This window comes from Emydura macquarii, unplaced genomic scaffold, assembly GCF_026122565.2.
Source record: "Emydura macquarii macquarii isolate MOO-44397 ecotype Brisbane River unplaced genomic scaffold, CSIRO-AGI_Emac_v2 contig_3506, whole genome shotgun sequence".
Taxonomy (NCBI): Eukaryota; Metazoa; Chordata; order Testudines; family Chelidae; genus Emydura; species Emydura macquarii.
Window position 1 is genome coordinate 5,648,145 of NW_027133643.1, and position 27,572 is coordinate 5,675,716.

At 47.7% G+C, this 27,572-nt stretch overlaps 1 protein-coding gene and 1 long non-coding RNA gene across 2 annotated transcripts; one reads left to right on the forward strand and one right to left on the reverse strand.

Moving 5' to 3' along the window:
• Positions 1-517: 517 nt before the first annotated feature.
• On the reverse strand, positions 518-24,271 carry CDCP2 (CUB domain containing protein 2). Its single transcript, XM_067535639.1, has 6 exons — positions 24,196-24,271; positions 18,176-18,523; positions 16,887-17,228; positions 15,220-15,573; positions 4,750-4,928; positions 518-3,407 (listed from the first exon to the last, which is right to left on the reverse strand). The coding sequence occupies exons 1-6, from the start codon at positions 24,269-24,271 to the stop codon at positions 3,090-3,092; spliced, it is 1,617 nt and encodes a 538-aa protein (XP_067391740.1). The 3' UTR covers positions 518-3,089.
• On the forward strand, positions 14,622-16,638 carry LOC137145069 (uncharacterized). Its single transcript, XR_010917561.1, has 2 exons — positions 14,622-14,734; positions 15,143-16,638. It is a non-coding gene; the product is annotated as an uncharacterized lncRNA (long non-coding RNA).
• Positions 24,272-27,572: the final 3,301 nt, after the last annotated feature.

Genomic DNA, 27,572 nt, shown 5'->3' on the forward strand with positions numbered 1-27,572 from the left:
TTGCCTTATAACCTCTTGGATTTGCCCCGGGACATCAAATGGCCAAACAAACTTCAATTAGTAAGAACTGAAAGCCCTGCCATATGCCACAGTAAAGGCAATTTCCCTAGAGTTGCAAAATCCTGGATTTACCTTCCCAGCATGACATTGATGTCAGGGCTGTATGGCCATTCTGAATATTGTAACAATAATAATGTCTGAGCGTTCCTTGTCAGCGCATCTCTGCTACTCTTTCTCTCTAGGGTGCCTGTGCATCCTTGTGAAGATAGATACACGCACATACACACAGCATGAGGTGTAAAGTTCTTGGCATAGTTTAGGGCAGCTCTATCAATATCAAATAGCAGAAGCACAAGTGAGTTATTCAGATCATCCCAAAGGAGCACCAATAAACCCCTCATACCACACCGCTCTGTATTCCACAGATGCTGCCTATTTAGCAGTCATACCAATATAAAGAGTTTTAAAATATACATGCAATTATAGGGCCTATTTTGGTATGCCTTCATTTGTAAAACTAGGCTTCCTTAAGGTAATTTCCAGCTTACGCTGACGTACCTGCGCTAGCTCTGAGTGAGCTAGCATTCCACAAAACAGGAGTGTAGCTGCGGTGGCATGGGCATGCGCAGTGGGAGAAGCTTGCTGCCCATGTACATAGCCAGGTTTGCAGACAGGATCGTTCTCAGGGCAGCCAGCCCCTCGCTTTGCTTGCGCCACTGCGCGGTTACCCCTCTATTTTTAGCATGCTAGCTCGGTCAGAACTAGTGGGGGTATGTCTGTTCAAGCTGGAAATTAGACCTTTCAGCTCCAGTGTAAACAGCCCCTTAGTTACTAGAGGTGAAATCCTGGCTCCGCTGAAGTCAATGGCAGAATTCCTATAGATGTCAACAGGGCCAAGATTTCTAACTCATACCTTATTTAATCTCTAAGAATTCCCTAACATGGCTTTTCTTTTCTTTTCTGGTACATAAAAATGTCATGACTTTAAAGTCTCAGGAACCTCCAGGACTAGAAGTAAGCGCTGACCTGCTCGAAAGCTGTGACGCTTCCCTTTTTGAATGGTCATGGTGACAGTTTTCAATCACGGTTGCCCAAGGTACCCAGGACCATGAATCATCTTGTTACCCTTTGCCTCCAGTGCGAGGGAGTCTTGCCTATAGTAGCTGGGTGTTGGCTCCCTCATACCACCTTCCAGCCACTCTCCTCTGGGCTCCGCCCGCCCTGTCTTTGCCTTATTGGTTAACAATAGGTGCACCCCAGCCCATGAGTCCCCTGGAAGCATTCCCTTGTGATATCCAGCCCCTGACACTAGCTGCTCCAAAAATTCCAGATCCCCAGGTCTCTAAATCACTGCTCCTGTATAGCGCACAGCACGTATGACCACTTAAAATAAAACAAAAGAAAGAATAGAAGTTCCACTAGAACCAAGACTGATGGAAAGAAATAGTTCCCAGGTAGAACAAAATCATAAAACTCAAACTGGGGCCTACAGTTGTTGTTACCTTTCCTATTTGATAATGTAGGCTCTCCCACAAAGTTCAGTCTGTTGCTGAGCTCCATGATTCCCCAGGAACCAGGATCCAATCTTTCACAAACCACCCCCACTCGACAAGCTGTCTCCTCAGTGAATGGATGCGGAGTGTCTCTCTCGAACCTGTGATATCCTGAATCAGTGTTTTGTCTGCATTCACAGATGGGGTGATCCACTGTCTGTTATAATGTTCCTTTTTACCTCCAAGGGGTTTTGATCTTTGACGGTTTTCCATTGACTTGTCTGGGATGGGGCAAGGCTAGACAATCAAACCTTGCATTACATCACTGGCTGACCAGGGTGGGGTGACCCCTTTCTCTTGCTTGAACACAGCACTGAGACATATGATTCCCTGGTGCCTATCTTTTACTCCAGGACAGCAAGACATCATTTTCAATATAGATACATTATTCCTTTAATATTACCTGCAAATAAATCTCCCAATGATGATCAGTAGCTTACAAGCTTTCACTAGAGACCTCACATGCTACCTTTCACAGATAAAGACCATGAAAGTGGTATATTAGGCGTAGTGAGCTTGGCAGGTCACAGAGAAGTTGCTTGTAAAGAACAGCGAACCCTTTGCCAGCTGGCACCCACAGTACCTCACTCTGGTTTTTAGAGATATTGGACTACAAATCTGTCGCCAGCCCAGGGCAGAATACTGCTCAGCCTGGGGCTTGCTGAGGAAAATGCCACGTTTGAGGGAAAGAAGAAAAGTTCTCTCTGTTCTTTGTCAGGTGGCTGAAGCTGCTCAAAGAGTTGGAATGTTAGAATAAGTCCTGGGAGATGTGCACGGGAGGGAGAGCAGCAGAGTTGGTCACAGAGGTATGATAAATGCATTTCTCTAAATGCATATCTATAACATGCAGGTCTATACTGCATATATACACACACATCATAATAATAGCTGTATGATGCATGCAATTTATCATAGGGCTATTACAATGGGGGGAGGGGGGAGAGAAAGGTATATAAATGCAGCGTAGACCTGAAGAAGAGCGGTGTGTGGCTCGAAAGCTTGTCCCTCTCACCAAAGTTCATCCAATTACTTCATTCACCTTGTCTCTGTGTGTGCATATAGATGGATAAGATAGGTATGGGCTTGATATCTACCCCGTATATTATACTTTAAAATTCAGCCAGTTCATTGATGGTGCTAGTGATAGCCTGAGATAAACGATGTTACTCCCCTTACTGTAGCCCCACCCCTGGGAAAACAAACAGAAACAGCTGTAGGACTAGTCATGTAAATCAAGAATCATTTTCCTACACCCAACTGCCAGAGTGAAAGAAAAAAATAGAGATCAGATGAGGAGCTGTTTGCCTATTGCACAGATTTCTCTGGAGTACAGAAAGGAGATGGAGGTGGTTGAATCCAGCCTCTGTTTCAGGACATGGAAACTGAGCTTCCATTTCAGCAGCTGCATTGAAACTCTAAGCCCAAGATCAAGTCTGGAGATCTCGGACGCTGGCTGTGCATGCATGTCTGTGATGGGGGAGGGCGGTCAGGCAAGGAGGTGTCAGTTTCCATGAGTGGGCCCCCAAAGGCAACATCCTATAGCAACACTAGTCCAATCACAGCAACCACCATGAGGATGCCAGCAAGAACACAGATGCTAATAAAGACAACATCACTGGTGTCCTGGCTCTTGCCTTCATAGGCCTCCACTGCTTCTGCATCCTGCTGGTGGGACTCCACCAGGTTCTCCGCATACTGGCTTAGCCGGTAGGAGTCAGAGTTTGAGATAAGGTTTACGGAGGCTTCTTTCCTCTTGGGCTCGCACTGCACTTCATACGCATGCACGTCCTCCTGGTTCCCAGCCGAAAAGTCGATATACAGGATACTGACAATCACAGACGTGTGGTTTCTTTTCTGCAAGACAAAGTTTTTAAAGGGCAAGGGTTTGGTTTTACTCGTCAGCCTGCCAAATTAATCAAAACTAAACCCACAGAGTAACGAGTTTCAGGGCACGTCCAGAGGTAGGTGCTTAACAGGGAAAGGATAGTTGCAGTGTATTCGTGGCATGTCATGGTTTTCAGAGGGGCTTTAATGAGAGCTGCAGGCGCTCAGCTCCTCTGTAACATTAGGCCCATGCTCACAATAGAGGTCTAGGAGTTGGGACTTGCAGGTTCTGTTCCCGGCTCTGCCACAGACTTGCTGTGCTGGCCGAGGCAAGGCACCTGGGCCAAGTTTTTCCCAAAATGGCCACTGATTTTTTGGGTTCCTCGGTTTTTTGGCTGTCCAGCACCTAGGTCCTGAGCATCCTAAACTCCAGCTGACGTCAACAGGAACTATTCAGCCCCTCTGAAAAATAAGGCCTAGGGAGCCTCATGTTGGATATCCAAAAAATAAGGCCCCCAGAATCACTGACCACCTTTAAAGAGGTGGACCTTTCCGTGCCTCAGTTTCCCCTTTGGTGAACTGGGGCTAATTTACCCTGGGCATAATGTTGCGAGGCCAGAGGTGTGTCCAGTGCATGGCATCCTTTGGATACAGCAGTACAAATTGCAGTTGTGGGATTTGCTCATGCCAGGCAGGGGGGAAGTCACATTCAGAGCTGCCAAAAGCCCGTCCAGAGCTTTAGCTGAGTAACTAAAAGCTGGGTGCACAGTGCCCTCTGCCTCTGGCCTGTGTTCACGTGGGGGCAGGGTGTTGCAACCCAACAGAAAATATCCTAATTCAACTGTACAAAACTCTGACCTCGAGCATGTCGCTTCCTCTCTCTGTGCCTCAGTCGCCATCTGTAAACGGGGAGAATGTTTCCTTTCCCCCGCCCGGCCCCTTCAGGACATCTATACTGTGATAAAGGACCCGCGACAGGCCCATGCTCAGGCTGTGTGGCTATAAAATTGCCATGTAGGTGGCGAGGATCAGGCTGGAGTCTGGGCTCTGAGCCTCCCCCCATGTGCAGGGTCTCAGAGCCCAGGCTCCAGCCCACGTTTGGATAGCTACACTGCTATTTTTAGCCCCACAACCCAGGCCTTGTGAACCTGAGTCAGCTGATCCAGGCTCTGAAACTTGGTGTGGCAGGTTTTATTCCCCCTGCAGTGTAGACATACAACCCAAATATGCAAGACTCAGGGTAAGCACTTCCGGAGAGAGACTGGCTTTTACTGCACGTGCATAAATGCGCTTTGTTAGATGCAGGGTTTTTTTTTTTTATTAGCTTACTGTACTTGTTTTAGGTAAATAGGATTCACGCCTTATCACTTACCTGGGACTCAGTACCGCAGGTGTCGAACCTTGTGTGTATTTTAAAGTTCAGGCCAACCACTTGGGCAGGACAGGATGGGGTTCCTAAATAAATCTTATTTCTCTCCAGCTGGGCAAGAGATTGCACAGGAATCTGGATCTGGAAATCCGTTCGTGTGCAGCTGACGCTGACGGGAACAACTGTTGCGGGGAAAGAAAGAAGCAAGGAGCTTGTCTAAAATTCACAAGACTACACAACCGAGTAGGGACTTTCATCACTACTATGCAGTGTCCAATACAAGGCAACTCCCATAGCTGAGAGTAGTTCTGTAGCCATTTTCACCATGTCATACAAAGAAGAAGGCTGAAGGTGGCATCCACAAGCAAGTGACCAATGTTTATTGTGAGTCTTGTGAAATCTGGTGTTTTTCTTAAAACCCCAGCTTCTGGAGTCAGGTGATTGTGAGAATCTCAGCCCTTGGATTTGAAAAAAATCAGTCAAGTTTCTAGCCTTTATGGTTGTGGAGAAAAGCTTGAAAATGCATGACCTGAGTGTAATCTAAAGGCTCAGGGAGGAGAAGACAAAGAAAAGGAACCCTACATTTATGGTTTTTTAAAAATCTCATGAATTTTAAATCCGATCTCAGGATTTTGGGGGACCTGACTCATGATTTTTGAGCTCTTGGGGTTAGCAAAATTCTGCACCAGCATCAGCTGGAACACAACAGGGTGTGTATCGGCTCTATTTGCTTCTGGGTGTGATTCAGAGCACTTGTGACAATCTAGAATGACTTGACCCTCCTGGGACCTAGTTATCCAAGATCCTGCCTATGCCGCTCATTTCAGACAAGTCTGAATCCCATTATTGGCGCACTTGGCTTCACACATGGATTGAGTCCATATACCACATGGTTAATATTCTGGGCCCGGTTCTGCCAGGCCCCTCCCTGGGGGAGCAATGGGGTGGGAGAATGCCAGGAGCCTGCAGAAAGAGAAGGTGGCTCAGAGGAGAGTAGAGACTTCCCCTTCTCCCAGGGAACACGAGGCAGCCCAAAGGGGGAATGGGAGGAAGAGGCAGATCATAGCCCCCCACCAGTCAGCAAGAGGCTGCATCCCATTAAGGGGTCTGCGAGCATGTGCACAGCATTCTGCCTTCCAGGGTGCAGGGCAGCTCAGGGCCACCTGTAATACAGGGCCCGGTTAAGGTCTCGTGGGCCCTCGACCAATGTTTCAGCCCTGCCACAGACCTAGTGCAGCATAGGGTTGTCTTCTTGTCACCAGCTGAGCACTCTGTTTTCTGCACTGGTGAGAGAACCCTCTCCTCAGGCCGGTCTACGTAACAGTTTGACGGATCTTGTCAAGCCTTTCTCCCCTCTCTCTGTGTAATACCCTGGTCCCAGCACAGATCCACCTCAGGCCTGGTCTCCACCTAAAACTTAGGTCGACCTAGCTCCATTGCTCAGGGCTGTGCAAAATCTCCTGCCCCTGTGTGACAGTTAGATCGACCGAACCCCCACTGTAGAGGCAGGTCAGTCAACAGAAGAATTCTTCCATCGATGTAGCTGCTGCCTCTTGGACAGGTGGATTAATGACATGGATGGACAAACCCCTTCTGTCAGCGTAGAAGGCGTCTACACTACATCTGATGAAGTGAGCTGAGCCTCACGAAAGCTTATGCCTGCTAAAATTAAATTTGTTAGTCTTTAAAGTGCCACAGAACTCTCGTTGTTTTTAACACTACAGTGGTGCAGATGCCATGCTGTAGCTGCTGTGGCATATGGTCTGTGCATTTTGTACGTGAAGTTAGTTCCCAAAACGTGGGATTTTTAAGGTTCCTGTTACAGACCCCCTTGGTCTATCTTGCAGCAGCGTGGCATGTCACACCTGTCACCAGCAAGTCAGCAGCTTGTCAGGAATGGATTTGCTCAGGGAGTCAGGCCCGGGTCTGAAATGCCATGTGGCTGAACAGTGTGAAGCAGGGGACTGGTAGCGAGAATCTCCTGCGTTCTAATACTGGAACGGCCTGGAGTAAATCAGTGTCCCTGGCTCTGCTCCTCAGTGTCGCCCGCTCTAGAAAATGGGACAACACTATTTACCTTGCAGGTGTGTTGGGAAGATGAATCAATGGCTGCAGTGAACTTTAAAGATGTAAAATGCTGGGGGACCTGGGATTCTTCATGGCCACACATCTTGTGCAGTCATTGACCCCGGTGCACAGTGAGTACGGAGTGTCACCCTATCAGAACAGGGTAGTTTCACACTTACTTTGCCTGCCTGAGAAGCTGGGCAATGAGGAGAGACTTAAGCCCCTAATCTATAGTTCTCTGCAAAGCATTGCATTTATGTCTGTCTGTGTAGCAGCTGGCCTTTCTACATGCAGAAGACAAACCTATAAGCCACATGGACAGGGAAATAAGAACAAACCCTCCCCATAATATTTAAAGGTAACTCCCACTGGGACTTGGCCTAAATATTAACCGTATGAATTATTTTAACGAACTCTGTTAGAATCAGAGTCTTATGAAACTGATAAGACACAACAAAATCAATAGGAAAAAAACTGTGTTACTTTACTACACTTAGTACATTATGGAACCATTAGAAGATTTACCAAACAACTAGAGTGCATTCCATCAAGAGGAGGAGAAAATGGATCCTTGCTCTCGAGTTGAAGGCTTCCTTTAAAATGACCATAAATCACATAGACAGCTCAATTCACATCCTTTCATGGGCCCAGCTAGACAGAAAAATCTTTATGCTAATTACAAGAGCCTAGAGCCCTCTCTCTGTATGGACTTGTATGTACTTCACCCATTACTGCACTGAGCACACCACGGCATCTGGACTTCCACCAGGGCATTTTTTTTATATTTGCCTACTGTTGCACTGCCACTGAGGAAATGGGTGGCAGTACTAGTGTATTTACCGCCATGGCATCTAACCCTCTAGTGCAAACCAGGATAATGAGAGCAGTTTCAAGCCAGCAGGATGTTTGCTATTCATAGTCCATTAGTGCCAACAGAGCTTAACTCAGACTGGGTGCTAGGTGCTGTACATACGCGTGTAAGAGACAGTTCCTGCCCCTTATAATCTAAACAAACAAGTGGTGCTTTGAGATTAAGCAAACTGCTCCCAATCACATGGGAAGCCCACAACAAAGCTAGGAACTGAACCCAGTTTGCCAACAGCCCAATCCAGTACCATAGCCAACAAGCCATTCTTCCTCTCTGGAGCTAGAGTAGAAAACTTGACCATTCGAATCTCTACTCCAAAGAGTGAGTCAGTCCAAGGGAAACTTCACACAGGAGGCTTATTCTCCACAGTGGGCAGCAATCTCATGTTCCATCATGACGGACCTCTTCCTTTGCAGCGGATGTTTAGGATAGGTTTGTACCACACAAACTGTTAATTGCAAGCAGATGCATGCACACAGATCAGTGGAAGTTGTAGGAAAGTCACATGCAGCGTTAATTTACTGAGGAAGCGGTTTTGCATTCTCTCTTTTTCCCCTTTCAAAATTTAACATTAATCATGTGGATTTATGCCACACGGGCTAATGGGACTCAGGGGAATTGGCTCCCTGCTCTGCTACTGACTTGCAGTGTCACCGTGGGGGAGGCACTTCACCATTGTGCCTCTGTTTCCTCCACTCCCCCACCACTATCACCTTTGTCTGTCTTGTTACTTGGTCCTTGACCCGAAGAGCTTACAGCCTGTCACTCACTGTACATACAGTGCCTAACACAACGAGGCCCTGATCTCCATTGGAGCTTCTTGATGACTGTACTGGAAATCAAATAATAAACCACAGTGATTGTGAGGAGTGAGGCAGAATCAGGGCATGGCTACATTACAAAATTAAATCAACCTGTTTTATGTCAGCATACAGCCTCCCCAGTAGTTACATTGTTTGTGCATGTCTGCATGCTGCTCCTTGTGTTGGCGGTGCGTGTCCTCACCAGGCATGCTCGTATTGATTACACTGTCAGCCTGAGGCATTGTGGGATGGCTCCTGAAAGCCAGTAACAGTCAACCTAAGTCTACACTGGCACCACATCAACTTAACTACCCCGACATCAACTCTACTATGCCTCTCGTGGAGGTGGAGTTATTCAGAGAGGGCTAGTCTACGCTAGACGCGCCACAGAGGCGCAGCTGTGCCCAGGCAGTGTCTGGTGAAGATGCTCTATGCCGACAGGAGAGAGAGGCAGTAGCTATGTCGGCGGGAGAAGCTCTCCTGCCAACATAGCACTGTTCACACTGGTGCTGGAGGGGAGGGGGGCGGGGAGGCGCTGGAACAATTTGTAGAGCGGGGGTGCTGAGAGCATTGAACCAAAACTGCAAACCCCGTATATGATGGAATCTACTTCAAGCCAAGGGGTGCAGCAGCCCCTCAACCCACACCCTTAGTTCCAGCTCCTCTGCCGGCGCTTAGGCTGGTGTAACTTTCGTTTCTCAGGTGGGTGCCTTATTCACACAGTGCACAGAGGTAAGTGTTGTGTACACATGCCTTCAGTGCAGTGGGGCAGTTACATCAGCAGGAGTGAAATTTTCCTGTGGATGCTTCCCTAGTTAGGCTGACGCAAGGAGCTTACACCAACCTAACTCTGTAGTGTGGCCCAGCTCTCAGATTCAGACCAGACAAAGGCAGTTAGGCTCCTACCTCCCACTGAAATCAATGGAGGTGAGGAGCCTAAATCTTGTGTGGATCTGGGCCCAGGAGGCTAAGTGCAGCACCTCACTCATCAGGTGAATGACGACAAAAAACAGCGTGACCCAGGATGGAGCTGAAGTCAGAGGAACTTGGTGTAGGCTGGTGGCAAGGTCCAGCTGGGGCGTCGCGACCCTTCCTCGGGCCCAGCCTCCGAGGAAGGCCACAGCACCTTTGTCCAAGGGAAGAAGCTCCCGGCTTATGAGTCTTTTAGCCCCCGGCCCCAAGCCAGACAGGTTTTCCCTGCCATCGGCAGCCTCCTGGCCCTCACGTAGGGCAGAGCTGGTACGGAGTCCACAACCCCCGCCTTCCCACAGGCGGGGCGGGCGAGCAGTCTATTGCCCCCGGCCTTCAGGCAGGGCGGGGCAGGTACACAATCTATAGCCCCCAGCCCTCTAATGGGCAGGGCTAGCAAGCAGGCTGGTGCCCCCGGCTCTCAGGCAGGATGGGGCAAGCAAAGTAGTCAATAGCCCCCAGCCCTCAACCAGGTGGGGCAGGCAAAATCATCTAACACTCTCAGCCTTGCAGGCAGGCGGGGCTGGCAAAGCTCAGGATCCTCTGGTGGCTCTCAGAGGAAGCCAAGCACCCCCAGGGTGGTTAGGGAAGAGGGGAAGGGGACGCAGGCCCACCCGACTCCACTGCGTCCCAGCCCAGGGCCCTAGCAGTGGCAAAGTGGTCAGCGGGGATCCAGCCGCAACACGCTGACTGGCCTGGCCACACACTCAGCCACTCTCTAGTCGGCCATCCCTGGGCTGCTTCCTCCCACCAGTCCCCAGGTACCTGCAGCCAGTCATCTCCCTCCAGGTTGCTGGGATAGACAGCGAGCGGGAGTCCTACAAGTCCCTCACCGTCGACCAGCAGCAGGTCTGGAAACTCCTCAGGGTCGTCAGTGGAGGGCAGCTCCTCCGGGTCCCAGGGGGTCAGGCTCAGTCCGCTCTTGTGGGTCCCCAACATCGGGCAACTCCTCCAGGCAAAGGCCGGCCTCAGGAGGTTTTCTCCCACCCAGCTGGCTCAGGTAGCTGCTCCCAGTCACTCGGGCCCAGTGGCCCTCTCCAGTCACTATGGTCTGGCAGTCCTCTCCAGTCACTCGGGCCCAGCAATCCAGGCAGGCTTTGGAGACTCCAGTCAGTGGGGCGGTTGCTCCAAACAGCCACAGGGCCTGGGTAAGGCCTAGACCACAGCCTTTGGAGAGAAACACTTGCCTCCAGTGACACCTTCCCCATGACTGAGCTGCTGGGTCGGCCTTTTATACTTCCCTTCCCTGCCCTGGCTCCGCCCCCCTGCTTCCCAGTGGCTTGGCCTGCAGGGCCTGGTTCTGTCCAGTAGAGGGGTCATGACCCTTCTTCAGGCCCAGGCTCCAAGGAAGGCCACAGCACCTTGCTAGACTTAGCAATATCTGGGCTCAGTGAAACAAACACTGGCCACGTCATGCCCTTGACATGCACGCATGACTGACACCAATGGGTATTATATGCATGGGCAGACTGCATGCTATGTCCCAGAGTACCACCTGCACTGTGAGGGTCTTCGGTTTGCTGGTCAGAATGACAGTTTAGTGTGACTTAAAAGGGATCCTTTGGTTGTGATATTTATTGCACTTTCTCAAACTTGTATGAGAAGCAGCACAACCTCGTGAACTGAGCACAGAGCTGAGATTCAGCAACCCCTGTGGGAACGCCACCAGTGACACTGATTCTTGCAGCAGTCTTGGACAAGTCACTTAGCTTCTCTGCCTCAGTTTCCCCATTTACATAATAGAGAATTCTTAAGAACCTACCTCAGAGGAGTATGGTGAGGGTTAACACACTCATTTTTTAAAAAGTGCTTATTAAACAAACAGTGTAATCTATTTTAAATGATAAAAATATTTGTTTATGGGCTACTCAAAGGGCATGTTGTTGACCATATGTACTGCCGTCTCTCAGTTACAGGCATTGGGCCTAACCTGGCCTTTTCATATGTGAGCATAATTAACACTAATGTCTACTGGAAAATATGCCCAAATCAAAAATCCATTGGTAAATTAGAGACTTCTTACGCCAAGAGCACACACTGCTCAAAAATGAATATGGGACACTGCACTTCTCTGCTACATCCAATAATTTCAAACCATTTCACAAACATTCACGAATTAAGCATCAGAACACCCCTGTTTAAGGGAAGGGAGACATTATCAGTATTTTACAGATAGGGAAACTGAGGCACTGGGTGGTTAAGTGCCTCCGCTCACACAGGAAGTCTGTGGCAGAGCAGACAGTAGACCTACCTCCTTCCGATTCCCCTGTCTTGTTGTTTCACCCACCAGACCTTCGTCCCTCCGCTTCACTCCACTGGGTTTTCCAAAATTGCCAAGGCATGAAGTAGATGAATCACTTGTAAATCACAATGTAAAATTAGGTGAAACTGAAGACTTTATGGAGTCACAGGGGCCAAAACCAACTGGCTGGTCTCTTTTATGCTGCAGAACCCAGAAGAATTCTGCCCCCAGAGCACACCACCCGGCATAATTTGGGGCAATTGTGTCTACGTGCATAAGACAGTCCAGTGTTTAGACAGGGTTTCAGAATCTCATACACCAAGTCCATGAGGTTTGTAATCACAACCCTGATTCTGCCTTAAACTACAGCAACACTGGCGGGTGCAGCTCTAATTCCTCTTCTCATTCTGTTACTCACGCCAAGAGTTTATGCTGCACTGTGACTGTAAGTGGAGGAAAAAAGAAAGCACAGTAGGTACTATGCTAGTCCCATCCGCAAACACGCACAAGCCGCTCCTTAACTAAAAGCCTTATGAATACCCAGAGAGGATCATCTGGAACAGAAATAGCTCATGAATCATCCCTGACACACAGGTCAGCACCAACACCATTATCTTGAAATACAGTGAATACCATCAATTCGCCAGCTTTTGAGGGAGACGCAAAGGTTGACAAATATATGAGGACCCTCACACAGAGAGGCAGTGTCTGGGCAGCTCCGCCCACAAACTATCTCCGTATCTCTGAACTTCTGGTCTGACAGAGGATGGGTGCCAAAGCCGTGGATTTGCCACAGTTTGGTTTGGGTCCCTTCCAAAGACTCGCTGGTATCTCTTCACAAACACCAGGTTACTTATGTGGCTTTGCAAATAAACTGCCTAGGAAGCTCGCACTGAAAACTGAGCCCACGGGACAATTTTATTTCCAAGGGACTATTCCTTGTGAGAAGGAGTCTCTTGCTGAGGCCGCTTGCCCATATGATATGGCTCTCCCTGCCCCTCCCAAAGGGGGCTCACTGCTTGTGCTAATTTCAGCCATTGAAGGTCAGGAGCAAGGGACTCCTTCCACCCCAGCCAAGCCTCCCTCCTGTCTTGAGGGCAGCAGATTACTCTCCAGATGGGGGAGACATGGGTGACATAAATAATAATCAAAGAACAGGAGAGAGAGTTTAAATAGGTCCCACTAAGACACTTCAGATTCACAGATTTTAAGGCCATATGAGCATCTCATCTGCCCTTCTGCACAGCAGAGGCCAGAAAACTTCCCCTGGGTCTTGCTGACAGCTCCAGGCATGAGCTTTCCAGGACAGGTGAAAACGTATGCTGTGGGACATAGGGATTGCCTGACTGGATCAGACTCGTGGCTCATCTGGTCCAGTAACCTGTTTGCAACACTGCCCAGCATCAGATGCTTCTGTGGCAGGCGCGAGAAACCCCACAGAAGGGAGACATGGGATAATCTGCCACACAAGGGAGTCTCAGAGTTTAAAGCCAGGAGGGGCCATCGGATCATCTAATCTGATCTCCTGTACATCACAGGCCACCAACAGCACCCAGCACCCGTACACGAAAGCCAGCAACTGGAATGAGACAAAGTATTACAGCCCACAGGAGACTAAACTGTGATGTGCCACAGGCAGAGAACAGGAGGGGACCGAAGTCCATCCATGCCCAAGGCCCCTGCAGTGGGGACTCCACATGTGGGGTCTCCACATATGGGGATCAGTTAGACCCTGCGCATGTGAGCAAGAACCAGCCAGAGCAAGAACCAGCACCTGATAGAGAAACTGCTCGGTGCCACCTCTGAGCCCTGGCCCAGCCCACTCCACCCGATGTCCCATCTCCCACTGTGGCCATCCCTGCTGCTTCAGAGGGAGGAGATACAAACACAAAAACAAACCACCACACAACCTTTTAGAATACACTGGGGGGAGGGAGCGGATGTAATCCCTTCCTGTCCCCTGCCAGTGGCCAGCTGAAACCCTGAAGCATGAGTTTTAGGAACATTGACATAAACCAGAAGTGAGCCCTCGGGCTGTTGAACCCTGCCTCCCACCCTCTCAAGCAACTCTGTCATGCAATTGCCCTCTTAAATTTGTCCAGCTCTCTCAAAACTGTTTGCCCCCACAACTCCTATAGAGCAGCTGTTCCAGAACCTCACTCCTCTGATGGCTAGAAATCTTCTTCTAGTTTCTAGCCTGAGTTTGTTCATGGTCAATTTATACCCATTTGTTCTTGTGCCAGCGTTGTCCTTTAGCTTAAATAGCTTTTCACCCTCCCTGGTGTTTACCTGCCTAATGTATTTATAGAGAACAATCATATCCCCTTTCAGTCTTCTTGTTGCTAGACTAAACAAGCCACACTCTTCTAGTTTCTTCTCATAAGATAGGCCCGCCATTACCCTGATCATCCCACTAGCCCACATCTGCACCTGTTCCAGTTTGAATACAGGACACGGGTGACCAGAACTGTACACAGTATTCCAAGTGAAGTCTTACTAGTGCCTTGTGCGGTGATGTGAAATACTTCTCTCTCTCTAGTGGAAATGCCTAGCCCAGGACATCCTGGGATTGCACGTGCCTTTTCACACCTCCTAACCTCCTCACCTGCTTGGTCCCAAGACACCTTTCTTCCCTGTTGGCCCCCTGCATATGTGCCAGTGTGGCTTGTCAATGGATTCTCTGCTCCATATTAGCTGGAGCTTAGAGCCTTGCTCCTTTTCATAGCCAAGGTTTAGCAAGTTTGGCCATGTTATAAGGCTTGCCTGTTAAATCAGGCTTTTAAATAACCACCAATCAGGGTAAGGGTGCTAGTTATGAATGACAGGCATTAATTTACTGGAGGATCCCCAGATGCGAGTGTGTTAAGTATTTAAGCAGTACTTTATGTAAGTAAGTAGAGTAGATATCTTAGCAAGACAAGGTTTGGAAACAGAAGTAGCAGCTACTCGCTTAATTCCCCACTCATGGTTTGGCCAGTCTTCTATGCTTCATATCAGCCCAGTTCCTGCCTGGTATCGCTCCACAGACTGAGTCACCAGGTGTGAAGATGGCTTAGCGTTTTGTTTGTTCAGCATCTCAGAACCTTCTCTAGGTCTAGGTGGTTGGGGTAGTGTAAGACCCAGGGCCTGCTTATTTTTAAAAGTGCCTTTGCGCAGTGTGTGAAATTCTCACTTTTGCATGACTAGGCAGTTGAACAACGGAGTGCCTAACTGATGCGTGCAATTACTGTGATTGCAGATGGACAGCTGGGTAATTGCACATGCAAAGAGCCAGTTGGAACTTTCATTGGCTAGCCTTTTGCACAGTTGCCCAATTTTCATGTGCAATTATAGTAACTGCATGCAAAAGTTGGGTGCACAAATCTGCATGCATTTTTGTGCATGTACTTTTGGAACTCAGACTGTCAGATTTTTACTGAATGTCTCTGTATGCATAATTCTCTGCAGCCTTTCCCTACAACTCATCAGAAATATCCAGCAGAGAGCAAGGCAGAAACAGATCAATGCACCAAGTCATGCCTTACCTCCAACATATGCTACCGAGAACCCCCTGTTGGCTGTGTTCCTGTCTGTGTGGAGGACCAACAGCAGTTTGTTTCTACTGGATGTTATGGGAGACAGCATCTCTCTCCCACACCACTTCCCCAGGAGGGAAGCTTTCTCCGTGCCTCCATCAAACACTGCCAGATGGTCGTAATCGCAGCCATCTGTTAGGCTGTTCCGCCCCTCCAGAGCCAAGTCCAGGAAGAAGACTTTGATTCGGTATCCTGGAGGAAGCTGGATGGTCCAGTGACATTTGATATTGTTGGGGTAAAAGTTGGGATACTGAGGACTGGAGAAATTCCCTTTGACGGCTGTATATACTTCCTGGCATTCGCCTGGTTAGAAAAAGAAAATGCATTACTAACCAAACCAAAGCCCCTGGGTGTGGAAGGAACAGCTGCTGGGGGTTCCCTTGATTTATTGCTTAAATATATTGCAATAATTATCTTTTAGACATAAAGATTTCACAGCCACATGCTGTACAGATCTGCCTGTAAACGTTCAAAGAGCTAGATGGGTCGTTAGCTACTGTTACGACTGTGGGCAGACTCCACACAACTCCCAGGACCTAAAGAACAGCGATAACAACAAGCACACGTGCGGCTTTTCAACTGAGGACCTCGATATGCTTTGGCAAAGAAGGGGAAAGGACCGTTGTCCTCAAACTACAGACAGGGAAACAGAGGCCCAGCGGCGTTAACAGGCCATGGAGGCGGAGAGGGGGGCGGGGGTCATGCCTACAGGTCAGAGCAAGAGTCAGGGACAGGATTTGAGCTGGGTTACCTGAAGTGAGGTGAGGCTGGGACAAAGCAGACACAGGCACCATCACAGCCACAGGCAAATGCTTTGAGCAGCCGCTGAATGGCTGCTGCAGCTGGCCGTGCAGTGTAGCCTATCTGGCAGCCTGCTACAGGCCGGCTGTGCTCAGGAGGTTGCCTGATGACGGTTCTGCTGCTGTAGGCCCTGATTCCTGACAGTGCTTCCCCATTGAGGTCAGTGGGAGCTTTGCCATTGGCTTCAAAGACCCTGGAGCAGGCCCTTACTGAGGATGGGTCATCTTGTGGCTAAGGCCCTAGACTAGGCTACAGGAGCTGTGTGGGTTCACTTCCCAGCTCTGGCACAGGCTTCCTGTCTGACCCTGGGCAAATCCCCTGACCTCCGTGTCTCTCAGTTCCCCACCTGTCAAATGAGGCTGATAACCCTTCTCTCCAAGGGTGCGCCCTAAATATTAGTTAGATGCCACAGGGCTGCCAAAGGCCCTAGATAGAAATGACTTGCTCAAGATCACACTGTGAGTCAGGGCCAGAGATGGGCAGGAAACTTCAGTCACCCGTGCTGCCTCTCTAGAATTAAGGTCTGAATGCTCTTCAGTGTGCTTGTCATTTAAATGGCTCTGACACGGACACCTGAAGGGCCTATCCCACCCTCTAGGAGCCCCTCATCTACTAAGGCTTAAAATTCACAAGCATGACATCAAACCACTTCATTCCTGGCCCCGCCCAAAAGAATCTTGTCAGTGGTGGAAGAACCATGAATCTACACTCCCTCTGTGAGAACCACACCCTGGGACAGTGGTGGAGAAAGAGAGGGCCCAGAGAGCTTCCCATCCTTCCGTTAGCTTCCTCCGGACAAGCGGTTGCCTCCATACCTGAGAAAAAGTAGGCCTTGAAGCCTCTACCTCCTATGTTGAAGTCTGACTTGAACACCACCAGGAGCTCATGGGTGGAAGAGATGATATCAGGGGGTTTCATGTTCCCACAGTGGTGGCTAAGATGTGTGTCCCCCATCGTGGGCCCATCAAAGACGGCCACGTAATCAAAATTGCATCCCTCATTGTTTTCCATCTGAAAGTCAGCAAAAGTCAGCTTGATGATGGAGTTGGGCACTGCCCGGATGATCCAGCGACATTCAGCATCGTTGGGGTAATTCTCGGGGTAATCGGGGCTTGTTATGACGCCGGAAAGGCCTGTGAGCACTCCCCCACAAACATCTGGAAACAAACACAGACGGGTTACACACACGAGGCATCAGAGTGCAGTCACACAGCCAAGAAAGGGGCTGGAGAACATCCACACACATGCCCCAATCCCAGAAAGAGGAACAAAAAAGTCAAAGAAGCAACTTGGGGGTGTAGGCGGCTGCAGATTGTCTCCAATTCCATAAGGAAAAGAGGTTTCCTGCCAAGTGAGCAGAGCAACACAAGCTTCCTTCCCTCTGGAGACTGATGATGGGCTAATATACTGACTGGCCTGGGAGATTTCTCCTTCAGGGAGCATTGTAGGGAAAGTGAACTAATACCAGTCCTGTTTTTTACTAGCCAAACTGGTATTGCACATGATGCTCATTCAGCACTAAGTTCCTGTTGCAGGGCTGAATTCTTCTCTCTGTTGTACCTGTGCATCCCTAATGGGGCTGCTTGGGTCTAACAGCACAGAGTTAGCCCCCCAGCCCCGAACTTTTATTCCTGGTGATGATGCATAAGGAGAAAAGAGATCAGCTTGTCTCAGAGCTCGGAATAAACTGTGGGCTGGCATTAGAAAAGCCCCATCCTTTTAGTTATAAACTGAGCACACTTGCTCTGGAAATCACTGTGACACAATAAACCTGGACACCCAGGATTTTGCAGACTCACTTTTCAGACCAGAGCTGCACTTTAAGCCTGACTCTATGCAAGACCTGCAATTTTGGTGGGGGGATTTTTAGCAGAGTTTATTCAAACACCCCAAACAGACTGGATTCACATCAGAACTGACCCAGGTATTGATCACATCCCTAATTATTTTATTCTTTAACTACTTTGTGGGACACAGTTTGTTTGAAAGGTGCTGTTGTAACAGTCTCTGTCCAGTTCTATGTAGCAAACCCTAGAAGATTTTCACCAAGGCATTTCATGCATTAACCTTTTGAGGAAACTCCACAAAAAAAACCTATTCCAACCTTTCCGGTAAGCTGCAGAAAAGCCGTGACTGGCCACGTGCTTATCCGAGTGGAAGATGATGGACATGACATGCCAGGAAGAAGTAAACTGAGGAGGGGAGTTCTTGCCACAGAACTTTCCCAGGAGATTCCCCTCGTCCTCCGAGAAGCCGTTGTAGATTTTGATGTAGTCATAGTCACAGTTGTCATGATATTCCAGATCAAAGTCACTGAAGGTCAGCAGGGCTGAGGATCCTTCTGTGACCACGATGAGCCAAGTGCACTCGGTATCATAGGGGTAGAGTCCAGGGAAATTAGGGCTGGAGAAGTTGCCATATGGTGCTGAGAGGACTCCGCCACATTTGACACCTAGCGAAAACAAAACACGGTTTAAAAAAACCAAACAAATCACAGAATATTTATCAGCTTGGTAAATCTCGGAAGCCTATGGTTTGCAAACCAGTTACAATGACTGCTCATTGTAGCTCTTTGCTCTTAAACAGCAGCCACATTCCACCCCAGAAGTGGCTGCACTTCAGTGGTGGGCAAAGTGATTTCTGTATATCCTGGGTAACATTTACAAAGTACGTTCTGGCTAAAGAGAGCAGGCACCCAGACATGGGATTTTAAGCTGGAACTCAACCTGATGGTGATTCTGTTCCTCCAAAGTAATTTACTGGAACAATAATTAATAGTGATTTATTACGGTCCTAAATCTACTTTCATTCAGGGATAATTTGCTCACTCACTTCCCAATCTTTTGCCCTTCTAATCTCAGGCTACTGGCCCCTCCCACTACCACTCATCGAGTTGTCTATATTGTTTCTAAAGATGAATACGCACAGTAGAGCCTTCCCACTTTAACTAACTCATTCTGCCTGTTTGAGATCTTCTTCCAGGAAACGAGCCTCCATGCAGTCCTTTCTGCCGAGTGGCCTTTACTTCTTGTTGGGAAAAAGAAATGCAGAGTGAATCTGAAACCAGTGGAGACGCTGGCCTCAGTTGTACCCGGCTTAGAAAGCTGCCTGCATGTTCCAGAGCCCACTGGCTGTGTGGGAGATGACAACACCAATATGAACTGAAACTTGAGGGCAGATCTGACAGCTCCGCCACTCCATTCGGAAGGATGCTCCTTCGGGCGGACAGCTGAAGGCCATTCCATCCTTCTCCTCCTCTATCCAGGCATCTCAGGCTGACCGGAGCTAGTACTGTGCACGAAGCAAAGTATCTTCTTGAACATCAGGAGTCATGAAACATCAAGAACCACAGTAGACTATCCTGCCACCCCCATTACACAACAGCAGAAACACAACGTTCATGGCTACCACTGAACATAAGGAGAGCTGGCTGGAGCCTTTATTTTCCCCAGAAAGGGACAGGGCTATCCATTTACATCCAATCTTTGTCTTTATATCAGTGGAAGAATATTGCATTAAGGAAAAGTCCACAGAATGCACTTGTTTGCAAAGGGCAGATGTGACAGACTGTACCCCTGTATTCACCCCTTGCACACTATTGTAAGCATTATTGTACAAAGTACGTCTGGCGAGGTATCATTTGAAAATTCAGAATTTATTGATCATTATTGTCCTGGTAAAATTTGTGTAGCAACATTGTGTGTAAAGTTATAAGATTCCACTCTATGGTGTTACTAAAACATGTTCCAAGTCTCGGGAGTGGCCAAACCAGTTCCTCAGAGATAAAGGGCAAGCTGATGCCTCAGCCAGGTGTAAACAAGGCTAATGACCCATTACCTGCTAAATGCCATTCTTTGGCAGAAAAGGGGGGTGTGGGTGAAAATCTATATTTTAGCAATAAAACAGCATGGAGTTCCCATCCACACAGACTTTTTGTCTCCTGAATCACAGCTGGAAATGTTTTTCAAAGGCGGGACTGACCCTATACACAAAGGGGGACAAACACCCAAGGGAACCCCATCTCCTCCTCCTTGTTTCTCTCTTTCCGTCCACCGATTCACTGCACTAGCAGGAACAAAGAAAGCAGCCATTACACAGAAGAAGGGGTCCTGGCCTAAGAAGTTTGGCCAGTAAGATTGTTGGGAATATGTGGTGAGAAAAATTTTGCTTTGAATGTAACATAGTGTGTTAAGTTAGGCATTAATTGTGTTTGATCTTTATGTTTCTTGTAACCATTTCTGACTTTTATGCCTCATTACTTGCATTCACTTAAAATCTCTCTTTTTGTACTGACTAAACTTGTTTTTACTGTTTTATCTAATCCAGTGTGTTTGAACTGATGCACTTGGGAAACTCCATTTGGGATAACAGGATTTGTGCATAGCATTTCTCTTAACAAAATGAAGGACTTCATATGAACTTGTATTGTTTAGGAGAGGCTGGCAGTACAATTCATACATTTCTGGGGGGAAATCTGGGACTGCGAGTGTGCTGGGGTCACATTACAGTATAATTCAGGCTGGTAAAAGCCTGGCTCTGACTGCCAAACTGCACACAGACGTAGCTGGGAGTGATTTATTTGCTAGAGGCTGTTTGTGAGCAGTCCAAAAGTTAGAAGGCAGGGGTGACACAGCTACTCACAGGTCTAGATTGTATCCTGGGTATGTCACAGCATACAAACACCCGGACCCTGAAAACATGAACTTTAGAACAAGTCCACAGTCAAAGTAGGTGCGTACTCAAGCCTGCTAGCCTAGTCAATGTTCTTTTAATTTTCATCCTTCAAGGGCTAATATGCTGGGGGGAAAGCTGGTATCTTAGAATCCAAGCTCCGAGAAAGCAGGGTGAAAGGCTTGATTCACTTACCAATGAGTTAGGCATGTACCAATTGATTTTCTAATGAAAACTTTATACCGCAATGTAGTTACTATAAAACAAAGGTGGTCAGAAGGAAGCTGGCAAACACCTGCCACTCACCGAAATCAGGGAAGGGACGAATGTGCAGATGTGCTAAACATATATACCACATCGGGGAGCAAAGAAAGACCCTTGGTCCCCTCTGAGGGATGCGTGTAGATTCCCAAACAAGCCTATGCGTTGTCAGTTTTGGCAAAGTCTCTTGCTAATCAATAACTGGCCATTGGACACTGCTTTCCATTATGCTCTCCAGCGCTGCGCCCTGCTCACGAGGGAAGGTGTCTGCGGAAAAGTGCCTGGTGATGAGCAGCCGAAGACAAACGGGTAATGCGCATTTACGTGTGTTGGTGCTTGTGCAAGAGGAGGCTGGCCAGACAGCAAATTGACATGGTAATTACCCGGGCGAGGCAATACAGTAACGTGGGGAAGGTATTAAACAAATCATGTTATTGAAATAAATAGCCAAGAGGGGAGCCTGCAGGGGGGCAAAGGTCACTGCAGAGACAATTACTGATGAATTAATAGCTCAGTGCTTCAAGGTACTTAAGTGAGAGCAGTAAGTGACAGAAGTTCATAAGCAGCCAGCACCGTGCGAGCCCTTTCGATTAAGAGGGAGGTGCACTGAATTCTAGTGCACTTATCTGGGGTTGCAGGATAGATGGCAGTGCGGTCTCGTGGGCTGGGAGTCAGGAGATCTGAGCTCTAGTCTTGGCCCTTCCACCGACCTGCTGTGTGACCTCAGAGAAGTCGTTTCGCCTTGGTATCACCTCTGATTAGACCGTAAGATCTCTGGGACAGGGAGTGGCTCTGACACTGTGTACATACAGTGCCTAGTACGGTGGAGCCCCAAACTCAGCTGGTACAATAAATATAATATAATATAATACATAAATGGGCAAAGGGGGACAATCTGCTTGCTCAGGTCCACCAGATTTAGCAATTCCGAGCCAGGGAGGTTGAATGACACATTCTAGCTGGCTGGAGCCGTGGTAATTTTGACTGACAGCTCAGGTAGCCATGCTTATAAAACGTTCTGGAGGCGTCAAAACACATGGGGAAGCTGCCACGTGCCTGGGAGCTGGCTACAGAGCTGGTGCGAGAGATGTTCTGGCGGCGGTGCCGTACCCATGTGAACAGTACTGCTTCAGCTATTTCCGACCCATCCTGCTCCGACGTTGCGACAGAAATGGCACACGTGTTGTAATTCGGGGTGCTGCGTGCCTGGAGTAGGAATGCAGCATCCCCGAATCTGTGTCCGTTCATTTCTCTCCCAACAAGGAAATACTCCCAGCCTGAGGCTAGATCCTTCGAAGTACTGAACACCCTCAGCTCCCGCTGGCTTCCAAGGGACCGGGGGGGGCGGGCACCAGCATCTTACAGGAGCAGGCTCCCGGAGTTCAAATCTTTCCCAACTACTCAGACACCAGGACAGCAAGGGAGACCCAAACTCTTGCCCATCCTTTGAACTGAAATCCAACCCTGGGAAGCTTCACTTTTGGGTTGCTCATTTTTTTGTGCACCGTTGGCTTCCTAGCTCCACTGGGAGAGGCTAGTGCCCAAGGCTCTTCAACACCCGCTGTTTGGACAAGCAGCCAAACGAGCAGGTTCTTCTCCAAGCCAAACTGAGTCCATGAACTCTTGGAAGCTCCCCTGCCAGTAGCAAGGGCCTCTGTGTAGAAAACCATTTTCGAGGAAGCCCAGTGATGACATGCAAGCACTGAGTATTTGTGAAAACGTGACACGTTTCAGGGCCTGATCCTGAGAGATGCACGTCCAGGATCAAGCCCACATTGTCTTCATTTTAGACACAAGCCAGAGCTAAGACTCTGGACCAAAACGGCTCCTAACTTTGCTGAAGTTCTGATCTCGGTCCAAATATTGTGTCTTACCTCTCTGTCTTTGTGATGAGCATCTGAACTCTTCCATGGGAGGGAGTGTGGGTCTCTCTAGTTAATTCAGTGACAAAACCAAGCTGGCAAAATCTGACTCTACAAAATACAACAGTTCTTTTTAGCTAGAATTTCCTCTGCTAGACATTCTCTACTTACCAGGAGCCCTGCGCCAGTTTAAAAGAAGAAGAGTAGTTTGTTGTTTTGGTGGGTTTTAAAAAAAATAAATACTTAGAGAAGGAAACAAATATTTCAGAGAAGTAACTGGAGACTGATGTTGAGATTTCCACGTTGCCACCGCTCAGTCTTTAGCAAACTAAAAGTGTGAAACACAAAATCAACAAAGCAGCTTTCCAAAGCATTCGATCCTGTGTCCAGCGACTGTCCAGGAAAAAAAGGAACCTCCCCCAGGCCAGACACATTGCTACAAATAAGGTCCATAAGTCAGTCATGTGGTTGAAATATTTAATTGCTAGAGTTAAAAAGCAAATCCAGAACTACCACTGCCTTAGAGCCAGGTCATCAGTTGCTGTAAATGCGCTTCAATGGAAACACCAGCTGAGGAACTGGCCGCTACAGTCTATTGTGTAAAGCGTTGGGATGATGCAGCAGAAACAAGGCAGGACTGCCCTCAGCAAAGGATACGGTTAATCAGGTTAACATAAGCAAAAAACTGCACAGCAACTGCAAATACCACCGCAGCCTGGCGCTAAAGCCAGTCCTATGACCCTGGGAGTGGAGCGGGGAGAGGTGGAGCCCTGCCATTCACCTCCTGTCTTCCAAGCAGTCAGTTTATAGCCTATCCCCTGAGCATCTGTGCAAGAGGAGGAAGAAGATGGGCTGAGGTTAACCTCTTGCTCGCTGGGGAATAGGGGGAGCAGCCCTGCCCCAAGCCACATGAGCATACATTGTACTGTCTAGACATTAAACATCTAAATAAAAAAGGAGATGCGCACATGAATAAATACGGTAATAATAATAATGCACAACAATACGTAATGGCTTGACCTGCAACTGCTTGCTCACAAATCTAGTTCCATTACAGCCATGAGACGGTGTGTGTGTAAAGACGGCTCATGTGAATAAGGGTGGGCAGGCTCAGGGCCTGAAAGAACATCAAATACTGATAAACAGACAGAATATCAGAAAGCCCCAGAAACAGGCATGATTCATGCAAACACACTGCAGTGACCGAGGCGCACGCCTGCTGCGAGGGTCCTGGAATTGCTACCCCAGCTGGACATCAACAGCCAACTGAAGGAGCCCCTTAAAGTTAACATCCCGTATTCTGGTGCAGGACGCAGCAGAACAGTCTTACCTTTCTGAGCATGCATCCCGTTTGCCACCCACAGGAAAGTTATTGCCACAAGACACCTGAAGTGAATACACAACATCCTCAGACACAGCTGTGATTCAAGGCAAACAAATCTACTCTCATGAACCAGCAAGGATATGCTCAAAGCCACCTAGCTGGAAAAAAAATAAATAAAAAGTAGAAGTAGGGTAGAATGAATAGTGGAATGAATAATTCATTGCGTGTTTGAATTAGTAACCTGATCTATTCCTTGCTTCCTTCACTTGGTTTTAATGATCTGGATCAAATGTCCCTAGGATTTACACTATACCAGATACCTTGTCAATATGCTATATTTAGAAGAGATATTAATGTTTTGGCTATGGTGTATAACTGCAGTAAGTCTGTGCTGACAACATGCCCTTCTGGGGCTATGAAAATAATTTAGTTCACAATGCAAGACAGTGAACCAAAATGAGAATTTCAGCCTTAACGCAGAAAAGTACCTTAGGAATTAACTTGATTTATACTGCGGCACAGGGACTCGCCGCACAAAGCCAACTGTTGCTAAAAACAAGAAAAACAGAGAACATATTTTAGTCCATATTTTAAAACAAAACCGCATTTCACTGCTGCTCCCTGAGATGTCATGCAACGCACATATCAAAGATCCAGATGCAAAAGCGTTTGCTCACTTATCTGCTCAAAGGGTTGGGCTGGCTAGTTAACAGTAACTGCAGTTCAAAATTCCCAGTGAAATAAACAGAGGAATTTGTGCTGCACAGCAGGGGCTGAAGGCGGAGGATATTTAACCAGCATTTAGCTGGTGAAAAGTGGATGAGAAATGGCAGCCCATTTGCTAGGCTATGTCTCGTGTTTTGGCTTGAGTGGCAAAAAGCAGCACACTGAAAACCTAAGACTGGCTTAGACTGCTGGTTCGCTACTACCTGTGAATATGGCTTGACACAGCTGGATGGCAAAAGAGGAGACCTTTGTATATTCAAGTGGGAACAAAGCAGGTTTGCTTCGCTAAGAATGTCCTGAGATATTTGCTTCTAAAAGATTACACAAAAATTACTTTAAATTGATTTCCCTCCCCCTTGCATCCCAGCCTGACTTCCCGTTTTAATATACTGCTTTAAAAAAAAAAAGAACTAACAAGATGCATGAGTAATAAAAGCATCTGGCTGTCCTCTTTGTTTTATCCTTTCTTTATGGTCATCTCTTGCTGTGTTTTGTCTCTCTCAGATTGTAAACTCCTAGGAGCAGGGACATGCCCCTGTGTATTGTCTGTAAAGCACCATGTACACTTCTGGTTATTATTAATAATGATTTGTATTACAGTAGCATGCCAAGGCCCCAACTGAGATCAGAGCTCTATTTTGCTAGCCACTGTACATACATATTGAAAGAGACAGCCCCTCCCCTGGAGACCTTACAATCTAAATAGACAAGACAGGCAAAAGGTGGAAGAAAGGAAGTATTGTCTACATGTCACAGATGGAGAACTGAGGCACGGAGAGATAAAATAACTGGCCCGAGGTCACAGAAGAATTCTGTAGCAGGGCAGATCTGGACTCAGATCTTCTGTGTCCCTTTTTCTTCATGTGGGGCTGTCTAACCAATAAATAGTTATGTGTAAGAGGAACTGGATTGGTGCACTGGCATGTCTCACTTGATTTGAATCTCCCACTGTGCACAAATAGGTTGCTACCACTCCAGGTTTGTTGGTGTAACTCTTCTGTTGGGTTTTTTTTCTAGCCCAACCTCCATAAACACCAAGAATGATTTAACGTCTTTCACTTACAAGAATGTATTTACATTTCAGCTGAAGGAAGCAGGGGTTAATTTGGTGCTCTGTTGGGTACACACTGATGCACAAGTTACCCCTGTGCAACCTAAACAGGTTAAATGTTGTACAATGAAGCATTGCTTCTACAGGGTGCTATGCGCAGGGAAAATGCCACATTCTCTGTAGACGATGGTGTCCTGTCCTTATGGTGTATCAGCGCTGGTGAAAAGTCTTGGAAACCAGAGTCCTCTCTTCACTGATGAGCAGCCACAGTGAAGATTCCTCCATGTTGTCTGCCAATATATTTTAAACCTATGGGGAGGGATCTCTTCTGGGGGGTGAGGATAATTAAGTGCCAGGCCCATTCTGCCTTTGGAATGATAAAGAGGAAGACATTAAATATGGCGATGGTTTTTCAAATGTGGTCACTCATCCCCTAAGAACAGGACTGGGACCCATCAATTCATTTCACACAGCCATTCAAACAATTCTAAGAGAATACCAACCTGGGATAGAATTCAATCCGAGACTTTATAGGCTCTGTATTCCCTCACCAGCTCGCATCCCATGCATTTATTCAGACGATAACCCATCCCTGTTCTTTGTTAATTTGTATTGCCAACTCTTATGATTTTATTGCTAGTCTTATGATATTTGGTGCTTTTCGGAAAGCCTCAGCTCCCTGGAGTAAAATGCTTACATGAGAACCTCAGCTTGTCATTTAAAAAAACCGAGTATGTTTCTAGCCGTTATGGCTGCAGAGAAAAGCTTGGAAAATATGACCTGAGTGTAAACTAGAGGTTTAGACAGCAGAAGCTCAATAAGAAGACCCCAACAATGATTTTTTTTGTTAGCTCACAATTTTAAAGCCAATCACATGATTTTTTGAGGCCTGACACATGATTTTTGAAAGCCTAGGGTTCGCCATATTGCATTCATCAGGATCATTCCCTCAACCAACATTGTGTATTGACATGATTATTCCTGCAAGTAACATTTTTGGGTCATTCTACCCAGGAATGATGACAATGATGGAGGTATGCAATGGTTACCAATCAGGGCAGATGGGCAAATACTAGATCGCCTGTCGCTCACTGGCCATTGGTGCAAAGCCTTCTAATGTCAGATCCAAAGAGGTCCATAAATATTTTAAATAAATGCCAGATCCGGGTCACATGGGCTCACAGGCCCTGAGGTTTGAAACGGTTTGGGTTTTCCCCCACCGGGGTGGTGGCACACAGGCAAGGTTCAGGGTCAATGTGCTCATTCTGCCCGACTGAATCTACTTATAAAGCCTCAGCTTCTATGGGAGCGAGGTGTGAACCTCTTGGGACACTTCCAGCGGGGTAGTCGTGTTAGTCTGTACACCGCAAAAACACCGAGAGTTCTGTGGCACTTTAAAGACTGACAAGTTTACTTTTCGTAGGCATAAGCTTCCGTGAGACTCAGCTCACTTCGTCAGATGCAGAGGTAGAATGACACAGTAAATAGGAAACATAGATATACAAGTGCATAGAGAACAATGGGGGAGGTGGATGAAAGCCGGGTACTTGAGGGCTAATGACAGTCATTGCGTAGGAGGTGAGAATGGGTGAGCAAAGCAATTACC

Excerpts from the sequence above, each read along its gene's own strand:
- CDCP2 (XM_067535639.1), bottom strand. The coding sequence starts at position 24,271 with ATGTTGTGTATTCACTTCAGGTGTCTTGTGGCAATAACTTTCCTGTGG. Across the intron at positions 17,229-18,175 it reads TTCTGCAGCTTACCGGAAAG|ATGTTTGTGGGGGAGTGCTC; the intron begins GTTGGAATAGGT and ends GTTTGTTTCCAG. Across the intron at positions 15,574-16,886 it reads CAAGGCCTACTTTTTCTCAG|GCGAATGCCAGGAAGTATAT; the intron begins GTATGGAGGCAA and ends TTTTCTAACCAG.